At 45.9% G+C, this 20119-nt stretch overlaps 1 protein-coding gene across 5 annotated transcripts in view; it reads left to right on the top strand.

Annotated features, from left to right (window-relative positions):
* The window catches only part of LOC127616350 (microtubule cross-linking factor 1), a 28179-nt gene extending 8614 nt beyond the window's left edge, over positions 1 to 19565 (top strand). The window contains exons 4-16 of one of the 5 annotated variants that reach the window (XM_052087885.1): positions 3854 to 3907; positions 4505 to 5836; positions 9070 to 9195; positions 10418 to 10522; positions 10977 to 11204; positions 11501 to 11617; positions 12028 to 12195; positions 13095 to 13370; positions 13556 to 13870; positions 14260 to 14339; positions 14595 to 16023; positions 16881 to 16930; positions 18588 to 18734. In XM_052087885.1, the coding sequence (XP_051943845.1) occupies positions 3854 to 3907; positions 4505 to 5836; positions 9070 to 9195; positions 10418 to 10522; positions 10977 to 11204; positions 11501 to 11617; positions 12028 to 12195; positions 13095 to 13370; positions 13556 to 13870; positions 14260 to 14339; positions 14595 to 16023; positions 16881 to 16919 (4269 nt within the window). In that variant the 3' untranslated portion in view covers positions 16920 to 16930; positions 18588 to 18734. Of the gene's footprint in view, positions 1 to 3853; positions 3908 to 4504; positions 5837 to 9069; positions 9196 to 10417; positions 10523 to 10976; positions 11205 to 11500; positions 11618 to 12027; positions 12196 to 13094; positions 13371 to 13555; positions 13871 to 14259; positions 14340 to 14594; positions 16024 to 16880; positions 16931 to 18587 lie in introns of all 5 variants that reach the window. The other 4 variants (XM_052087886.1, XM_052087882.1, XM_052087883.1 and 1 more) reach the window with 4 other exon arrangements.
* Positions 19566 to 20119: the final 554 nt, after the last annotated feature.

Here is a 20119-nt window from a genome sequence, read left to right on the forward strand (position 1 = left end):
GAAGACGTTATTAAATAACAGTACTCATTTATCTTTCTAGTCGGTTCTTATCTTGATAAATTTAGTCTGCTGCTTAAAAACTTTCTTAATCCTCCGTATGCTTCTCAAATTTCCAGACGTTTATCATTTGAAAACTTTGAAAACTTTTCTCTTGACTTAGCCACAAAAAAAATTCTTCATTCCACTGAAATAACTTCATGACTGTCGGCGCTCAAATGTACCAGCATGCAGCGAAGGCACCGTGAGATGCCATCAAATGCTTGGCAGTCATGCTGTCTGCCGATTTCGCGACCGGCATGATGCATTCAAGGACGAGTGGGCTAGCACACACACACACACATATGACTTGTTTTATGGAAGAGGCCCAAAAATGAGATTGTGGAAAGAAAAGCCACAATGTCATCTCCTCATCTCAGTTCCTTTCTGGGGAAATTCCCACTTGTTATGCCTACTAGTCCTGACAAAATGTCCTGTTGCCTTGTGGCGGTTGAGTTTCCCATGCGCAGCCTGCCGTGTCGTGCGTATGTGGCGACTCCATCAGTGTGTGTGTGCGTGTGTGAGCTAGAGAGGGTACACTCGCACCTCACCTCGCTAAACCGCTGCTGACCCGGGCTGGGGAGCCGACACGCAACAGAGGTTGGCACAATGGTGGTGCTTTAATGGGCTGTGTCAATGAATGTGTAGCAATAAATGCACAAACACACACACACACATTTCTCACTTATTCAGCACACGTACGTCACAGTTTTATGACTGCACCCGTAAAGCAGTAAAATGATGCCGGTGGACATTCATCATCCCTAATAACTTCTACCACACGTGGCCACAAACAAGCATACAGTAGGAAACACCAAATCCATCAAGTATTTTTTCATGGTTTGATTTCACATGAACTCAGTTTCACGACTTTTATCAGCGACATGGACCTGTTGTTTTACAAGACGCTTGCCTCCTCCCCTGCGGAGGGTGTGGGGTAGGCGTAACCTTGAAGCGACCTCGGGGAATGCAGCATCCCGCCTGTCTCGCTGAGAAATGTTATCTCTTCTGATGCTGTACACACAACACACACACATGCACACACAGACATAACATTATATTTAAACACGGACAGCTTTCTTGCACTAGTGCACCTGCATCAATAATATTGAATTTCAGTCTCACTGCATCTTTGGCAAATATACACTTGGGCTGGAGTGTATATTTAGGTACCGGTATATATGAATATGAGAGAGAGAGAGAGAGAGAGAGAGAGAGAGAGAGAGAGAGAGAGAGAGAGAGAGAGAGAGAGAGAGAGAGAGAGAGAGAGAGAGAGAGAGAGAGAGAGAGAGAGAGAGAGAGAGAGAGAGAGAGAGAGAGAGAGAGAGAGAGAGAGAGAGAGAGAGAGAGAGAGAGAGAGAGAGAGAGAGAGAGAGAGAGAGAGAGAGAGAGAGAGAGAGAGAGAGAGAGATTGTGTACCGTGGATTTTTGAGATGTTTGTTTTTTTGTAGGTCTACATATGATAGATGTTACTGGTAAGTTTCACGTTTCTATGTGAAATTGTTTTTGGAGTATGGGAAATCCCCCCTCCTGGCGATTTCTTCGAATCAGCAAAGTCAGCAAACTTTACTGCCACGCTCAACCCACAAGCAGTGACAAAAACTCAAAACACTTCACAGTTTAGCATTGCCAAACTGCTTGTTAAACAAATCTGGTAGCAATCAGGCTAAATGTCCATTGTAAAATGAGATTTTGAATTGGATTTAAATGGCCCTAAAATGTCTGTTTTGAACCAAAATGGCTGACTGTTTCATTTTATTTAATCGCCTCCTCAATAATTTTTTGTGCCCCTGCTCATGATAGAAATTACTGTTAGATTTCGCATCCCTTTGTGAAGCCATTTTTTTCAGTTCGGGGAATCCCTTATGCTGGCGGTTTATTTTGGGTACTGTTAATAAAGATGAAACAACCGCACTGCATGCTCGGGCCCCACTAATCTGAGTAGCGTTTACATTCACTCAAATGCATGAGTGGTATTAATTAATCTCCTGAAATGGATTAGAGTCCGCATCCGACTCTGCTAATCGGCCTCAGAATAATTTATCGCGACATTTATTTCGCTGTTGTGCGTGAGTCTTAGAGGCGAGCTTTATCTACATGCAGCCGCCCTCAAAAGCTCCTTTTGTGCGGCCATCCCGCCCCCTTTAGGGGAGCGCTCCCCCCAACCCCCGCCCCCGTTAAATCCCATTAGCGGGCTGCAACGACAACACTCCTGCTGCTGCAGTGTCCTCCTTATCTCCCGTCTTCCACACACGTTTGGAGGCAACACTGACAAGCTAGCCCGCGGTAGTTGACTGACGATGTTACTTGTTGGTTTGTATGCTACAAGCTAATTTGAAGGCGCCGAGGTAGTTGGGGTAAAAAGTAAAACCCGTCTTCAAACCTTTGGCTGCTCTTTGCCTTTCTGAGGCACTCACCTGATTTTGAATTAGGGAGGTACCTTGTAGCAAAAGCGTAGAAAATAGACGTATGGAGGTAGCTGTCTCAAGATGAAAGCTATAGTACGTTAGCTTGTCACTTTTTTCTTGTATTGCATCTCAGAACAGCTTCTTTTAAAACTTTATACTGATAATTGAGCTTTCCGAGCTAGAAACATCTTGATTATGAATGATTTAGATCATAATATCACCAGTAGCTAATGCTAAGGTTAAAGGGATTTCACATTTCAGCCCATCCTCTTCAACATTTTCAGGGTTATTGAACATTCACAGCAGGAACACTATGAATTTCAAACTTTTGTAATATACTACAGTAAACAATGTCTTTGTTGGCATTGGTCAGCGATCACAAAGCTTTGTCTAATCCTGCGTCTACCCAGACAAACAGATTAGCTCTGTCACCGTGGCGAGGAATTAGAACAGTAGTGGTGTTGGAAACGCTCAGCGGGGTGTCAAAGTGAACATACGCGAGCCGACTTGGTCGTGTGACCCACTGTGTCTTCGCTAAACATTTTGTTTTCTCTTGGAAATTAAATTGGACCTTTGGAAGGCATGATGTTGATGGATGGATGGATAACAATGGGTGTAGAAGACTGAAGGGATGTAAATGAATAGATGCTGGGCGAATGAATGTTCCTCTGGGCGGATTGTAACTGGGAAGTCAATTCCTTGTGTGTTTTCTTTTTTTTGCATGGGTAAAGTAAGTCGCAGGGCCACGCAGTTTGAATTCATGTTTTGGTCGTGTTGCTAGGTGGATGTTTCCTACCCTGCCGCAGAGCCACTGACTGAGTCAGGGTTTATTTTTGATGTATTTATTTTTTGGATGACGAACTGGGGGCCAACCCTTCTGTTGGAATTTTAACCAATCTAAGAATGAGTGAAGAAGAATTCACGTTATTGTCATTCACACTTTTTTTACATGCATATTCATGAGGTTTTCGAGGTGTCGAAGTGTCCTTCAGAGGAACTAAATCTAATTGTAAAAAGAAAAAAAAAGTCATCCAGCTGTTCCTCACTAGACCTGAAAGAAGGTTTGAACACTATGGTGCAGGCTCGGACCATGGTCACAATCTCATCTCTGGTTTGCATTAAATACATGAAAGACTTTCATCCATCATCAGACGTTGACCTGACGACGGAAATGTTTAATGTTACGCAAGCTTCTCGGCAAGGATTAATGTTCTGGTGCCTCCCGTCTTTTACAGGATTATTATTGATAAAATCTCAAGCGGATCTCCGTTCCTGAGTGTCATCCATTGCTCTCATTTCCTCCAGTCAATACAGTACCTGACTAAGAATCTAATGCGTTAGTTTGTTATGAAAAGTCCTGATTCACTCTTGGGGTTTTTTGTTTTTGTTTTTTGGGGGGTGTTTTGCAGACTGCATTGAGGCGACGAGGGAGCTCATTTAAGGACAAGAAATCCACCAGCCAGGTATATGTAAAACAATTATATAAAATATTTGATTTTATTTATCAAATTAAATTCGTGTTCAGTTTGAATTCATTTACTGAATTTCATGTTATTTATTTTAATTTGTTCATACTTTTGTTTTTTTAAACATATGGACTTTATAATTATTATTATCAATTTTATATATTTTTCAAAATTTTTTATTGTTATTGATAAATATTTTCACTTATAGATTGTACCCGAGGAGAAGTCAGCAAATTCTCTGATTTCTGTGCTTGTATTAGAAACATAACAAGTTTAACACTTGACACTCGGGGCCCTATTAACTTGCAAATCTGGTATTATTTTGGTGCCCAGCATAAGTCGAGCGGAAAGTGTGTATGTATGGGTGGTGTTTTCTCTCTTTGGGTATTTTTGTAGGCGGGCACAGGTAGAAAGGTGAGTTTGCGGCATTTCAGTCACCAAATTGCCAAGTGCGCTGGGAGTGTATTTTTTTTAAAGCTCAATCTTGTACTGCAGCTTTTCTCCAGGAATTTTGTGGGCTCTCTGTCTGAAAGAGGTACAGTATGGATTTAAAATATGTCTATATGAGTCTAATTGAGAGTTTCTCGCCGCTAGGACGACAGCGCTGACCTCAGGTGCCAGCTCCAATTCGCCAAGGAGGAGTCCGGCCTGATGCGTAAAAAAATGGCCAAGCTGGGCCGTGAGAAAGATGAACTGGAGCAGGAACTACAGAAGTACAAGTCGGTCTACGGAGACGTGGACAGTCCCCTTCCCCTGGCTGAGTGCTCCGGCGGTGGCCCTCATTCCACCCGCGAGGCGGAGCTGCGACTGCGCCTCAAACTGGTGGAGGAGGAGGCTAACATTCTGGGAAGGAAGATCGTGGAGTTGGAGGTTGAAAACCGCAGCCTGCGGGCCGAAAACGATGACATCCGTTGTCAGTACGAACGAGACTGCTTCGGTAGGGAGCCTTTCTCGAGCATGCCCTCGTCACCCTATGGCGGCGATGTGCTCGAGTCAGCCGGCGAGCTCCGCCGTCACCTCCAGTTCGTAGAGGAGGAAGCGGAACTGTTGCGTCGCTCCATCTCGGAGATTGAGGACCACAACAGGCAGCTTACTTCAGAGCTCAACCGCTTCAAGTTCAGTTCCGGGCTGGTAGGCGAGGAAGGTGGGGAAGGAGGACTATTTAAACCTGGTAATGGCTCCAGTGGAGGGATGTTGATGGAGGAGCTGAAATCAGCCAGGATGCAGATTAACGACCTGAGCGGAAAAGTGATGAACCTTCAATACGAGAACCGAGTTCTCCTGTCCAACGTCCAGCGTTGCGACCTGGCAGCGCACCTGGGCCTGAGAACCAGTAGTCCGCGAGACAGCGATGCAGACAGTGACGCCGGCCGGCGGGAAGTAGCCGAAGATGAGGAAGCGGGGCGACTCCTTCTCCTCCAACCCAAGAGGGAGGGCCCCATCGGCGGAGAGAGCGACTCTGAAGACCTCTTTGAGAAAACCACCACCACCTCTGGGTTTGGAAGTATCCGACCGTCGGATGGCATCGACCTTAGCGCTGCAGAAATCGCCAACCGCCGCCGGGAGGAACGAGAATCCTTTGCCAATGTGAAAAGAGAGGCAGATCGACTCGGCAAATCTGTGGACCGTTTGATCACCGACACGGACAGTCTGATCCTGGAAGGGAGGCTTCTGGTGACGATAGCGGAGGGTTCTCAGGGAGGAGGTGACTCCCAAGTCCTGGACACCATCAATACCCGAATGAAGGCTTTCCGCACCGAGCTGCACATCTTTGTGGAGAAGCTGGATGGATTGAGGGAGAGAACAGATGACCTGTCCCCGATGCCAAACCTCACAGAGTCCAGCAGTTTCCTATCCACGGTCACTTCCATGTCCCGGGATTCTCCCATCGGCAATTTTGGGAGAGACCTGATGACGGACATCCAGGTAATTTCAGTTCGGTATAGTGTACCATTTCTGTATTGTTGGCTTTCACCTTGCCTTAGGACATGGGATTATTGTCTCAGGGGGCTACCCCACTTCTCACCCAAAGTCAGATGGGTTTAGGTTCCAGTTTACCCGTGAACCTTAAACAAAACAAGGTCAATCAAGTCCAATTTCAGTGTCCATACATTAGATGTCCATTTCCGTCCAAATCAAGGGAGATCTAAGTGGTTGTCTGGCATCAGGCCAACAGGATCCCACAAAAACTTGAGGGTAACCTTAGAAGTCATAATAAATGAATAAAAATATGGGCTACTTGGTGAAAGAGGTTTCTTCGCGAGGTGGTGAGATGGTACTCTTTGCCTTGTTGTGTTTATTACTTGTCAAAGTTTGATCATTTTGAGGATTCGCCGTGGTAAAAGGGGGTCCATTCAGTTAACTTCGAGGTCTTCAGAAGAATCATGGTTAGAAGCCTGTTGGGAACCACCCAGCTCTACCACACTGGCGCCGCCTACCATCTGCCCCGCCTCCGCTAACACGTCCTGCCGCCACCACATCGCCATCTACATCTCCATGCACATGCTCCCCGTAGAGCGCCGCCTCGCTTGTCGCCCGCCCGCCCGCACGCACGCACGCACTGCCTGCCCACTTGGCCGCGATCCGAGCGTCTTTTCACTTGAGTGCATGGTGGATCGCTTCCGAACAGGCCTGCCTCTTATCTCTGTGGCTCTTAATGGGCGTCACTGTTGTGTGTTTGTACGTTGTCACCAAGGAGACAAACATCACGTTATGTGTTGGCAAAGAAAAAAGACTCTAAAGCAGGACTGCATGATGAAGGGAGCTTGTTGGCTTTCCGAATGTTTTCCAACCGCCCAGGCCGAGAAGGGAAGCTGCCTTCATACCCTCCCACTCCTCGTCCTCCTCTTCCTGCACAGCTCACTGGCTGAGTCCCGGTGGAGCTGGGTGGATTCTGCACTCGCAGCTCTCACAAGTTTGAAACATTCAGGTCTTTTGTCAGTCTGACCTCTGCCAGGGTTGAAGAAAAGACGGGTGGGGAATCACCATTTTTATCTGCTTGTTTGTCCAGTCATACCTTAGAAGGGCACTTTGTTCAAAAAGGACTCAAAACAACGGGATGGTATCATTTTTTTTGGAGGCGGGGGGGGGGGGGGGGGAACAAACAATTCCGCGATGAGTCAAATAACAAAAAAAGAAGACAACCCCTTCGAACAAAGGTGAAGTCACTGGAATATTTGTGTTTGGCTAGCACACAGGCTATGTCATTGTTCATGGAGAATGACGTCAGGACATATGACGTTCCCATTTATTTTCTCATGTTGGAGAGGGTACTGATCCACCCTCAAAAGTCAAAAAGGGACCATTTGAAGTTGTGGAGTCAATTGAGTTGTGCTTTCTTGTCCCTCTGTTTATTAGCTTGCAGACTTCTTTCTGGTTCATGGATGGATGGATGGATACAACTTTATTGTCAAATGTACTGTATGTGTAACATACAGCACAGATGGACATAGGACACTCCCATTGTGACTCTCATGTCAAAAAAACGAAAATGAATGGAATCATAAATCAGCGTATTTTTGGGCTTGGTTGTCTGTCTATTTGCTAGGCAGCGGACTACTTTCTGATTTGTGGAGAATGACTGAAACAGAGTTAACATTCTACCATTTGTGTCCTGCTGAAGGAGAGCCGATTCTATCGTGACTCCAATATCAAAGGTAGAAGCTAGGAGGAGCTAAGTTAGCTAGGAGGCTACTTCCTGGTTCATAACATTATATGATGGGAGCGAAATGTTGGTTCTTGGGCAGGGGTAATGCTTCCATAGTGACTCAAACATAAAAACAGAGAATGAATTCATCAAAGTGAAAAATTGTCGGGTAGATTCATTTGTCAGCTAGCAAGCCTACTTCTCAAGTTTTTTGACACATCCACTCATGGTACAGTGAACCTCCTAAAATGTTTAGAATGACTTATTTGAATAGTTTAATGTGAAATACACCACAAACGATGATATCCAAATGATTGAGTACCGGTATTTTAAACTAATTTTACAACATTACCCTTCAAAATAAATGTTTTACAGATTATTTGATTAAAATAAAATAATAATAAATGCACCAGTAATGTCAGGACACTGGCATGTATACGCGATGGAAGCTGTAAAATAAAAACAAGCTTTACTTTACTTTCTTATTCAGGCTTGGGAAAATATTCCATGATGCATTTTAGGCTGCTATTACGGAACTCCATCAGATTCAGTGGGGAAGTTAACACCGTTCACAGCCATTCTAATTTTCAAAGAGACTCATTCTGTGAATGAATGTTCTTAGGAAGACCATACTTGGCGAATTCACAAGACCGTACTCGCCATTTTTCAAATTGAGAAAAGGCCTCTCTCTTTAGTTTGGCACTTTTTACACCCTTTTTTGAGCATCTGTGAGGGAGCAACTGAACAGCTGCAAACGTTCAGAAAAAATTGTGAGTAGATGAGTTTGCGAATGGTGAATGTTGGCTCTCTGGGGGTTTAATGAAATTGAAGTTGTTGTGTCAAGAATGTTTTTTTCCTTCTAAATACCATGGGGGCACTTTTTAAAATGAAACCTGCAAAACAAGCTGACTTTAACGTTATCTCCCTGCTTTGTACAATACACAAGCATGTTGAGAGCGGCCATTTTGTTGTTCCTGACCACCTTTATTGGCGGGCTCGCTTGTTGCACTGCACCTTTTTTTGCCATGGTTATTTCTCAAGCCAGCTGCTTTGGTTTGGACTCACGTGTCCGTCATTGCATGCGCTTCATAATGAGTCTTCTGCATTCTTTCCACCCCGAACCACCTTAAACTCCCCGTCCTTCTCACCCGCCCCCTTCCTCCTTCAGATGTTCCAGCCCGTCATTTTGTTCATCCTCATTCTGATCCTGTTCTCATCTCTGTCATATGCCATCATCTTTAAGTTAGTCTTCCTCTTTGCGCTCTTTTTTCTACTCTAGTCCGTTTGCTGTCTTTTTAGTTTCCCCCAGTTTGCCCTTTTCGCTGTTATTCATCAGCCCATTCACTGTTTTCTTTTCTTTCTGTATCCCGCTGGAGGTCTTTCTTCCTCACCCGCTTTGTTGTCCTCTTGTCTTTTTTGTCCACTTGCCACATCACCACAATCTCCTCCACCACCCCTTTCCATACCCTCCTGTACACTTCCCGGACCCCCACCCACTCCTCCTCACTCACAGTACGGTCAGAGGGATGAGCTGGAGTGGCGCGTAGGACAGGAGCGAGGCGTGGAGCCCTACAACCAGAGCAGGGGAGGTGCTGCGGGACTCGCTAGGTACCACAGACCACTGGTTTTAAGAACAGAGGTCAGTGACCCCCCCCCCCCCTTTACTTGATCCCCTCTACCTCCTCTATCCCTTCCCTTTCGACCTGTGGGACTGTGTGGGAACTTGGACCCCTGTTATTATTTTTTCAATAACCCATCAAATTCAAATCAAAGAAATATATTTTTTTAATTCTCTCCCAAATACATTGTAAAAGCATTTGTATTTAAAAAAAACAAAAACACAAAATATAGCGTGCCCATAATTTTTTTATTCCTCAAACATTTACATTTATGTAAAAATAAATTGTATAATTAGGCGCCTTTAATTAGAGGTATTGAATTGGATTAAACTTTATTGTCAAATGTACTGTATGTGAAACATATTGATTTTTAGAATATACATTGCTAAAAATACACATATTTTGTTTTTAAAAAATTTTAAAACATCAAATTTTAGAAGTACAGCTATCATTTATTATTATTGTGGTTAAATGCATTTATAGAAATTAAGGCCTGCCCCCCCAACCCCGCCCCAATAAATGTACTATCACCTCGTATGTTCCACAGTTAGGTTAATAACATATGCCTGGGCCACCATGTTAAAATATGATCATGTGTGGACCTAAAAATATGAATATGACATTAAAAAAGACGATTAAATGTAACATTTAAATGGGTTTCTGAAAATTGGATTATTTGTATTCCTCTTTGTCTAGTGACTCACGCTTTTTCATCAGAAGCTCAATCACCTTTTTACAGTGTCAGTTTACTTCAAGAGTACAATAGGGTCACCGTGACGTAACAATTACAGCACATCTGCGTGCGCTTCTTCCGTAATCCGAGAGGTGGAGAGGGATTGAGTCCGGGATTAGTGCTGATCTTGCGTGGCCGACGTTTGAGCGACACACCAGCTCAAATTGGGGTGTTTCCAAACCTCAAACCTGAGGATCATTATCCTTAATTCGCCTGTTATGTCTGTTTTTTTGCTACAGAAAAAAAAAATGCCACGGGTCATCGTGACCTGCTGGATGTTTACAGTTAACCTCCCACCCACCCACAAAAAAAGACAAATCTACACAAATCTGCACATGATGTGTTAAATTCGGGTGAAATGAAGTGTCTTGTGTTCAAATGTTCATTAAAAGTTTCAAATATTGAAAACAGGTCAGGTTTAACTGCAACAACAGAAGAGTTGAAGGTCTTTCTCAAAATGTTAAGCGTAGTCACATGTGATAAAAATCTCACTTTTTGTTTGCATGCAGCTGCGAGAGGCGCCTGCTCTCGACGTCCAGCTTCGTCTCGATCTTGACCGACGAATGAGAGTTGCGACGGACGAACGGGACATTCCGGTTGTCTCGCTGCCGCAGGTATGAGCATTTGCGACATGAAAAAAAAAAGTGCTATTATCATTACGTAGACTTCTGTCCCTCCAATTTTATATTCGGTTACTTATTTTTCTTCCTAGTTTATGCGCTTACATTAGATTCAATTTGCGATCAGTTGCTAACCAAAACAGCAGCACCTACGGAGGCATGCAAAGTCTGAGTCTGTAAGAAACGTGAATGAAGAGAGGAGAATGCAAAGAGTTTGTCAGACTCGAGTGGAGTATGAACTCTTTCCTTAGCAGCGTCAAAAAGGACCTCACATCATGTGGAGTCATTAGCAGGTAGCCAATGCCCATTAGCAGTTAGCTTGTAGCAGTTCGGCATCCCCTTGTCTTTTGCAATAAGCGGCGTTCCAGTTGACAGTGACTATGTGTCAATACGTATATGTTGAAATGCGATATTTCGATCACAGTGTCCATTCTCTTTGCTTTGGCAGGAGGACGAGGGCTTGCATCCGGAGCCCCAGTGCCCGCATCTGGAGCTGCCAGGCCTCCTGCAGGCTCCGGAGGTTTGCTGGGCTCAGGAGCGATCTGCACTACAGCAAGAAATTCGCCTCTTCCAACGCAATACGGCCATCTTCTACATGAAGCTCAAGTCCATCCTGGCACGTTGGAGGCTTGGAAGCAGGGACGGCGCGATGCCCGACGACGGCGCGCAGCCGGAGGTGAGCCGCCTGAACATTATTTGGGAGGAAGTCTTACAGCAGGAATTGGGGTTGGGGGGTGGAATGCTGGAACCGATTAGTGGCATTTCTGTTTATTTCAATGGGAATAGATAATTTGGGTTATGAGTAAATTATATCTCAAGGGACTATTGTGCTTTTAGTGTAATGCCCTCACATGTAAAGGGAGAGCCACAGTCTTAGCAATTGTGTGTTAGGCATGCTGGGTCTGTCGAAACTATTTTGCAGGATGATCCTGATGTTGTGAACATTTTTGTGACATTTATTCATCTATGCAGGTAGAGAAGTCAGAGGGTGTCTCTGAGCTGGGTGGGATGATGCAGCAAGTGGAAGCCGACGGGGGGTCTGCTTTCCCGTCAGTGTCACCCAACGGACATCTGCAGTACCAGCATCAGGTATTCCCAAAAACTGGACTGACCAAATCGATGGAAAATAAGGACCAAAATCCTGAAACAAAGATCTAAATTTCCTGCAAAAACAGACCGAGATGGAACAAAGTTGTCAATCACTAGCTAATCACCCGATTCTGTTTTGTTTTTTATTTGAATATTGCCTGTAGGTTTTTTAAAAGCCAGATGTATATATTTTCAACCCGTGGCGTCGTCTAAAGAAATGAAAACAATTCAAGACACTAATTAAATGGGTTTTGAAAAATAGAGGATCAGCAGTTTGAAGGGATGATTTTAAAACCGGAAAGTTTTAATGATTGTTTCCTTTTGCAGATACACAATCATTAACCATGATAAAATGTTCCTTAAAAATGTTTTGTTTGTTTAATTATTACTGACCCCCAACATGTTTGTAGTTTGGGGAGAACCGGCGAATGCTGCAGGCGCTGCGTACCTTGCTGGAGCAGTTTCGGGAGGAGCTTCGTGAGGAAGAGGCGCGGCGCTGCCAACTGCAACAGGCCTACGCGAACGACAAAGCCACCTGGGAGGTGAAATGGGCCGAAATGAAGTGCCAGCTCGCTCAGGTACGCGCAGATGGCCTCTCAGCCGGGCTCGACCATAAAGCGACCGAATGCGACGAGAAAACCCCTGACCATGTTGTCATTGTGGAGTTGGAGCGTAATTGGTAGGATAGCCACTCAAATTAAAGGTATGAAAAAGAAATCTTTGAATAACTTATTATAATGATAACCATTTTATTTTTGTAATATAATAATGATGATTTTCTTTTTCTTAATCATGATTTATTTGGCCACATTATTGTTGTATTGTGCAAATGGCCCATTTTCCATACCCGTAGCTCTCTCTCTAGTGATGATTTACATAATGTTGCATTTGAGGACATCATGTAAAAAGTACAAAAACAGCTTTTCTCAGCGCTTGCGTGATAACATGCACTAATGGGAACCAATTAAGCATTTTTTTTCTGGGGGACTTTAGGAGGGTGATTATCCAACTGGGCTCGCTTTTAATCTGCGCGGTTTTCCATACTCCGTATCCTTCCACAGAGCCGCGTCGAGGTCAACAAGCGCCTCCGTGGGAGCTAATTGACTTAGCTCGCTCGAGTAGCATCCTGCTCTCTGCTCTGCTGGTCGGCACAGTTTCGTTGTCAGCGGTCAACTTAAGGCACACATGGGTGTTAATCACATATCGTGTAATTCCCTTTGTTTGATGTTTAGTTTGACAAACTTCAAATGAGAGTAACACTCAATTATTTTTTAAGTAATTGTTGCAAAAAAATTGGCCGAACAAAAGCTTAATTCTCGAAAAACTGATAAATTGGACACCTGGGCAGATCTAACTAATCGCACACTGAAGGCGTGCACCCCAGTTTGTGAAGGGCCTGGCCCGCTTTATTTGTATCATAATCTGCTGGTAGCAGAACGAGTACAACAGATGAGTAATAGCCAAACGTGTCGCGCAGGTGGAGGAGGAAGCACGAGGAAGAACGCGAGGCCAGGCTCAGGGGCTCGAAAGTGAAACGTCATCCCGAGATCCCGAGTGGGCCCTGAAGCAGGAGCGCGAGGAGCACCGCCGCCTGTTGGCCGAGAGCCACAACACCTCGCTGGACCTCCGCTGGAGGCTGCAGCATGGAGAGAAGCGATGGAGTCGCGAAAGGGCGGAGCTGCTGGAACATTTTGAGCGGCAGAGGCTGGAGTGGGATGGCGGTACACGCGAGCTCCATCACAAGATGGAGAGGGTTAGGAGTCATTTTGTTTTTTTATTTTCATCCATGCATTACCCGAGCCGCATATCCTCACGCTCACAATCAAAAGCCGCTCTGACATGTGGCGTCTTATCATCTACATTAATTACTCAGGAACATAACAGGAAACAAATGTGCATTATTCAGAAAGAGTTTCAATACTTTTGTCCCTGTGTCAGCTGCAGAGGGAGCTGAACTGCCGGCGAGGCGAGGGCACAGAGTACAGCGGGTCATGCAACGGTGCTCGCTCCCCGCGTTGCCCACGTTCTCCGCAGTCCCCGCGGTCCTCTGCACCCATCACGGTCCTGCCTGCCCGCTCCCTCTCCGACTCGGACACCTTGCTGGCGGAGCAAGGCGGGGCTGCCGCCGCGAGGCTGAGAAGCCCGACCGAGAGCCCCTTTTTGGATGCGCTTTCTCTGGATCCCCTCGCCAGCTTGGAGGTCCCCCCACCCTGCAGGCTGGAGAGTGAGAAGCGATTCCCCTGCATGAAGGAGGTAAAAGGTGCAGCTTTGGAGCTTGTCCTTAACACGGTCAGTACCAGCCAATTCTGGACCAAGTGTGAAAAGACGTTTAAAAACGTCTTTGGGAGTGATTGAGTTAATGTCTGCTCAGTAATTGTAGGTGTGAATGTGCGACGAGATGAAAGACAGACTCTAAATTGTCTGTATGTAACTACTTGGAAATTCTAATAAATTAGCCTGACGGGACTCCAACTTCCCTGTGAACATTGTATCCTCTTTGTGGCACTCCTGTAATTGACGAGCAGCTAGGCCAGGGTTTGGATTGGGTTGGCCTCTAGTCAGCATCCCTCACAATATTGAGGAATATTATGAGTCTAGAACGTGAGTGGATGGATTGTGATGGCAATTTTTTTGTATTCTAGGCCCTCGATGTGATTTCCGAGAGAGAAGCAGCGCCGGAGATGTACCCTGATGAAGAGATGAGCGGCGGTAGTTTGCTCAGGTGAAATTGCGTCTGCGGATGCAACATTCACATCTAAACCAGGATAACCTCATAATAGGATGACTTTGAGTGCATTTCAACTCGGAGTAATTTAGAAGACCCTACAAGAAGGGTAATACTTCCAGGGGTCCGGGATTTCTTTTAGTTCTACTCTACTGCTGAGGTCAAGAAGCAAACATTTTAGGTGGAAATCCGTTTTAATTGTAGACATAAATCATGATGGTTTTGGAATCTTTTTGTGTGTATTGCATCCAGAGCCAAGTCGGTATGCTCCATGAGCGACTTCCAGCGTCTGATGGACAGCTCACCGTTCCTCCCCGACAAGATGCGACATGGCGAGCGAGGCCAAGACGACGTCACTCCTCCTCTTTCACCAGATGACCTCAAGTACATTGAGGAGTTCAACAATAAGGGCTGGGACTTGTCGTCATCCACCGTCGCCAGCTTTGCTTATGATGCATGGACCAACAAAACCTCAGAGACGCAGGGAGTCGAACCGGTCACCGAGTCCTTCCAACCAGCCTCCTGGTTCCTCACTAGCAGCGCCAGCCTGACCACCACCAGCACACTTAACAGTCGGGCGGGTGCGGGAGAAGACGCGTATGGGGTCCACATCCTCCATAGCCCCACCAGACCTGGTCCAGAGCCAGACTCTGACCCCCTTTATACAAAGGGGATGAAGGCGAGAGGCAACGGAGAGGCGGCCGGCGGGTCGGATGAGGTGTTCACCGGTGGAAGGTGGCCATGTGGTCTTCTGGAAGCGGGGGGATTAAGGACTTCTCCGAACCAGTCCCCCATTTGCCCCACGGTGGGCTACGCCTCCTCGCTGGAGCTTCAGCTTTCTCGGAACATGAGCGATGATATGAAGGAGGTGGCCATTTCGGTCAGGAACGCCATCCGCTCCCCAGCGGGGCCCGTGGTCCATGACATAGCCTGCCAAACCAACGGGTTCACCACGCGAGGCACTCAGACCATGCAGACCATCAACGTCGGTCTGCAGACGGACCTGCTGAGGAACCTGACCAACAGCCCTCACCGCTGCCTCACCCCTAAAGGAGGCGGCACCCCCGTTTCGTCCCCATCGCGGACTACCAGGAAGGTCCAGTACTCGCCCGTCATCCAGAGTAAATTTGAGCGGCCCTGCTGCTCGCCAAAGTACGGCTCGCCCAAACTTCAGCGCAAGATGTCCTCATCCAACAAGGCGGAGATGCCAAACACCAGCCGCGCCGCCACCCCTACGACCCCCCAGAAGGGCAACAGTGAATCGGCGTGGGCACGCTCCACCACCACACGGGACAGCCCGGTCCACACCACCATCAACGACGGTCTCTCCAGCCTCTTCAACATCATCGACCACACGCCCGTCGTCTACGACGCCATGCAGAAGTTCAACAAGTCCCCCAGCCGCTCCCGCCCTACAACTGCCCCCGAGGCCAGCCCCGATCCCAGGAGCGCCAGGGCCCGCTCCCCCAGCCCCGTGCAGCTGATAGTGGAGACACAGGGGGACCGGAACGCCGAAGAAGTGAGCATTCGACAGGACCTTTCCGCGCCCCCGGGGTACACGCTGGCCGAAAACGCCGCCCGCCTCCTCAATAAAAAGCTGCAAGACGAGAGAAGGATGCAGGCAGGAGGAATAGGAAGCAAGATGGCCGACCCAGAGAGACCACAGCCTGGATGCATGGAGGTAAATAGAGGCCGGAGCCATTTTTATTTCGGAATAGATGTCAAGGAAATACTGTATGTCGAAGTGATATTCTAGTATCTGGTATCTGTATTTGAGTAGGCCCAACATTTCTACAATCTTTGCTGGGACTTAAGTCTCACTTGAATGGAATGCTGAAACTTCTCCCGACCAAATGAATGTGTCGGCTCAGCCGAGATATGAAAGGGATCATGCTTACAAATGAGTATCACGATTCAGCATAATTTGGGATTAGCCCCAAAATGATTTTGATAAAATTGCGGATAATCCCTTTAAGAAGAATCAATCATCGCGGATGCATCGTGAATTTCTGACCTTGTGAAGTTGTTTTAAACATTTGTTTTAAACCAGGCAATTGGGCAACATGTCATGTCAGCATCATCCATCGAAGATACAAGCTTCACATTTGGTAGCAATCGAAGCAAATTGCTCGGAGTTTGTTCTTAAGAAGCCGAGGAAAAGGGCAAAATGATCCCAATGTGGCCACTTTAAATGGCAGACTTCGGGCATGACCTTTGCGTCGATGTACTCATAATCCACCTTGCCATTAAATCTTATGATGCTATCAAGCTTTGGGGCAAAAATCCACTGGATTTATCCTCCTCAGGATGGTGTCAGTTCTGCATTGAACAGTATGTTTCTTATTGTGCGGTTTGAAGATTTCTAAAGTGACTCTTTTACAGCATCATGATTGGCTGGACCTGCGCCAGCACTTTTGTTGTTTATAATCCCAGGTCACCCTCTCGTCTTCCTCCTCAGTTTAACCCCTTCCTGGTTTGTCTATCCCTCCCTCGCCCCCCCCCCCCCCACCACCTCCACTCCCTCCCTCTTTGCTACAGAAGCACACTGTCATACTAACAACTCCATGGGGACTGTAAGTCTCCACAATGTAAGTTCTCTCTCCTCCTCCGAGCCACATGGAACACCATCCCCATTATGGATCAGTCACCTTGTCAATCATTTGAATGCATGCTTCACAGGGCCACGGGCAGAATGAGGGCAAAGGTTCACATGTGACATCAGTCCCCCTTTAAAGGACCATGCTGGTGTTTTGCTACCACACAACATGGGTCTTAATATGTCCAAATTTGTACTATTATTCACCTCTATATGATTTCATTTTGGAGGTGGGGGGGCGGGGGCTGCAACATGTACTATAGTTGTGCCTTCATTCAAGAATTCATTCTGTGACCACGCTTGTAAAACGCATTTTGTATTTCAAATGATCTTTCTCCACCGACAGGGCCACAGACAGAATTTGAAAAATGCGGCTTTATTTTTGAGAAAATGTGATTTTAGAGAAAAATCTTTTTTTCTTCAAAATAACAATCTGTTCGAAAATAATGAAAATCCTCCCTAAAAATCTGACTGCAGTGTTATTTTCCATATCATGTCAATACATTGTGGCTACAATTTTGCCCGCGGTACTCTTAGCGCCCTTTGGAACTCAACACGATACACAGCCACTGCAGTATGGTCCTTTAAAGCTTCAAAAAATATGTCCAAATTTACTTTGGGGTGTTTATCACATGTTTCATGACAGGTTGTAACATGCTCCACTTGAAGTCTTTTTTTTTTAAATTAACTTTATTTGATTCCCATACTTACCCTCATCTTCTCGTTCCAGACAATGGGAAGTATTCAACATCTTGTTATTCGTTATCATTTAACTCAACACTGTGAGTGGAAAAGTCCATGTTAAGACACATCGCTGGCCTTTGCTTGGAAGAAAGATTTTTATTTATTGACAAAAATGTGCTTTAAACGTAATTTTAGTCAAAGGTCGTAAAGGTGTTTTAAGGTGGATTCCCCCCCCCCCCCCTTTGTGGGTCACGTTTTGTAGTTTTCAGTGTTCAGTTGCATGGTCTGTTGTTGTTGTGCGGGCAATGTGAAGCTCACTCCTACCACCATTTTGTACTGATGAAACTGTCTTCTGAAATTAACACGGGAACCGATTGAGTAAAATCGGTGTCTGGGAAAATACGCTTTTCGAGTCTTAAAAAGGATTCCAGAGTTCAGCACTTCAGATCAGCACGCTTCAACGATTAACTCCATGTTTTGCTATTTCAGACCCATTTTTAAATGGACTAAACAAACAAACAAAAATCTGTCTTATATGATATTTCGACAAAAATCTTAATTGGGAAAATATTCTTTTTTCTTTTAAAAAAATTGTCACAAATATTTATAACACCAACATTGTTCACAAAAATGTTAATTTTTCATGAATGGGAATGAGTCGACCGGGGAGTTGTCGGGGTATTTCTTCACACGGAGCCCATTTTCCCCTCCTAGATTGACTCCCGTGTGTTTGAGGGACTTTTTTTTAAAGCCTATCAGCGGGGGTACACACATGTCTAAAATAAAACAGGTGATCATTGTTCCCAGATTTGTATTGCAGTCATAAAACTTGAAATCAGTTTCCTGCAAAAAGACAAAAAAAGGAGTTAGCCCATTTTAGTTGTGAGTGACCAAGTCAAGTTTTTAGTGCATTTGCGTCCTTTGTCATCCTTTCACGGGTTCTGGACCATCTTTGCCATCCACAGGACCTCCCTCGCTCTCCTGTGGCTCCGCCCTTGGAGTCTCAATTCCTGCGCCCGGCTCGCCCGGCCAACCGCCGCCCCCCTTCGCGCTGGGCCAACCCCTCGCCACCCCCATCTTCGGCATCCGGGAGGAGGTTCACCTTCCCGCCACCGGGACGGCGCGTGAGCGTCCCGGAAGGCGACGCATCAACATGACGCTCGTCTTCTACCTCTGACGTCAGCCGCCTCCCACCTACCCCTTTTCATTCATTCAATCGCTCCCCAAAGTAAGACTGAGAAGCTCTGAGAAACACCAGCTGACCCCTCAGGGGGGAGAAAAAAAATAAGACAACTTCTTGAAATGTACTGTAATCATCTCCAACAAAGTAGTACAAATCATCACAACTGCATTTTCATATCAGGTGCCTCTTCAGACTTGAGTTCATCTTTCGTCCATACTAAATGTCCATCCGAGGTGCCTGTTCCCACTTTTCAGTTCCTCACTGGTCAATGTGTTGGCGTGCATAGTTCCCATTTCTCACTCGAATGTCAGACTGCGTTATATCAAAATTGCCATTTCTGTGGTGCGAAGCAGCATATGATGTCATTTTACCGCCGCCCGTAAAGTTTGTCCTTCGTCTGTATTTCTCTTTTCAAAAACGAAAACACGGGTGAAGAGAATGACCAATTATGCATCTGCGCGAGGCAGTTATCCGTCCAATATTTGCATGACACTAGCACTTTAGTGCACGTACAAGATGAGCACTAGTCGCGTTATACTGAAATGTTTGTGTGGTTTTATTTTTTAAAAAATTGGGGGGGGGGGGGGTTCTATAGTGGAATACTGAACCTGTCGGCATTTGTAAACCCGTAGGTCTGCACTGAATGTGTTGGATATAAAACGAAAAAAAATGTTTTAGATGAGAATCTATGTGAAAACAATCTATAGTCTTATATAAATCGTCGATTAATGTCATTAAACATGAATGTGCATTTACAAGATCGCTGTATCTGATTGTCTTCATTATAATTTTTGGGGGGTGGGGTGGGTGGTGGGGGGTCTGGTTGCGCTTTAGCTCCCCAACAGGATTTAAATCAGAATAACACAAACGTGGAAATCTAGAATGTTTTATTAGGTCCGCACGAACAGAAATATGTTTCCATTCATTCATTTTCTAATTCGCTTATCCTCACAAGTGGGCGAGCTGGAGCCTATCCCAGCCGTTTTCGGGCAGTAGATTAAAAAAAAAAAAAAAGAAAGAAAACGCATGCCCTCTTGCACTCTTAAGTTACCAACATGAATAATTCAGCGAGCGCGGCTGCATGCTAGGAGCCGCCCGCTGGCACCGGCGGGGGGGCGGGGGGGGGGTCTCCTCATTGCATCCGCACTGAGAGGAGCCCACCGATTCTATTAAATAATTCACCAGAGCTCCCTGCTTCCCGCTGATGCACTCGAAATATGCCGCACGCACACCGATATGATGGCACAGCAGCCATAAAGGACCACCTTCATCATGTGAAGGCAGTGGCGAACCCTCAGGGCCAGCAAGGCCTTC

The sequence above is a fragment of the Hippocampus zosterae genome, chromosome 15, assembly GCF_025434085.1.
Source record: "Hippocampus zosterae strain Florida chromosome 15, ASM2543408v3, whole genome shotgun sequence".
Classification (NCBI taxonomy): Eukaryota; Metazoa; Chordata; class Actinopteri; order Syngnathiformes; family Syngnathidae; genus Hippocampus; species Hippocampus zosterae.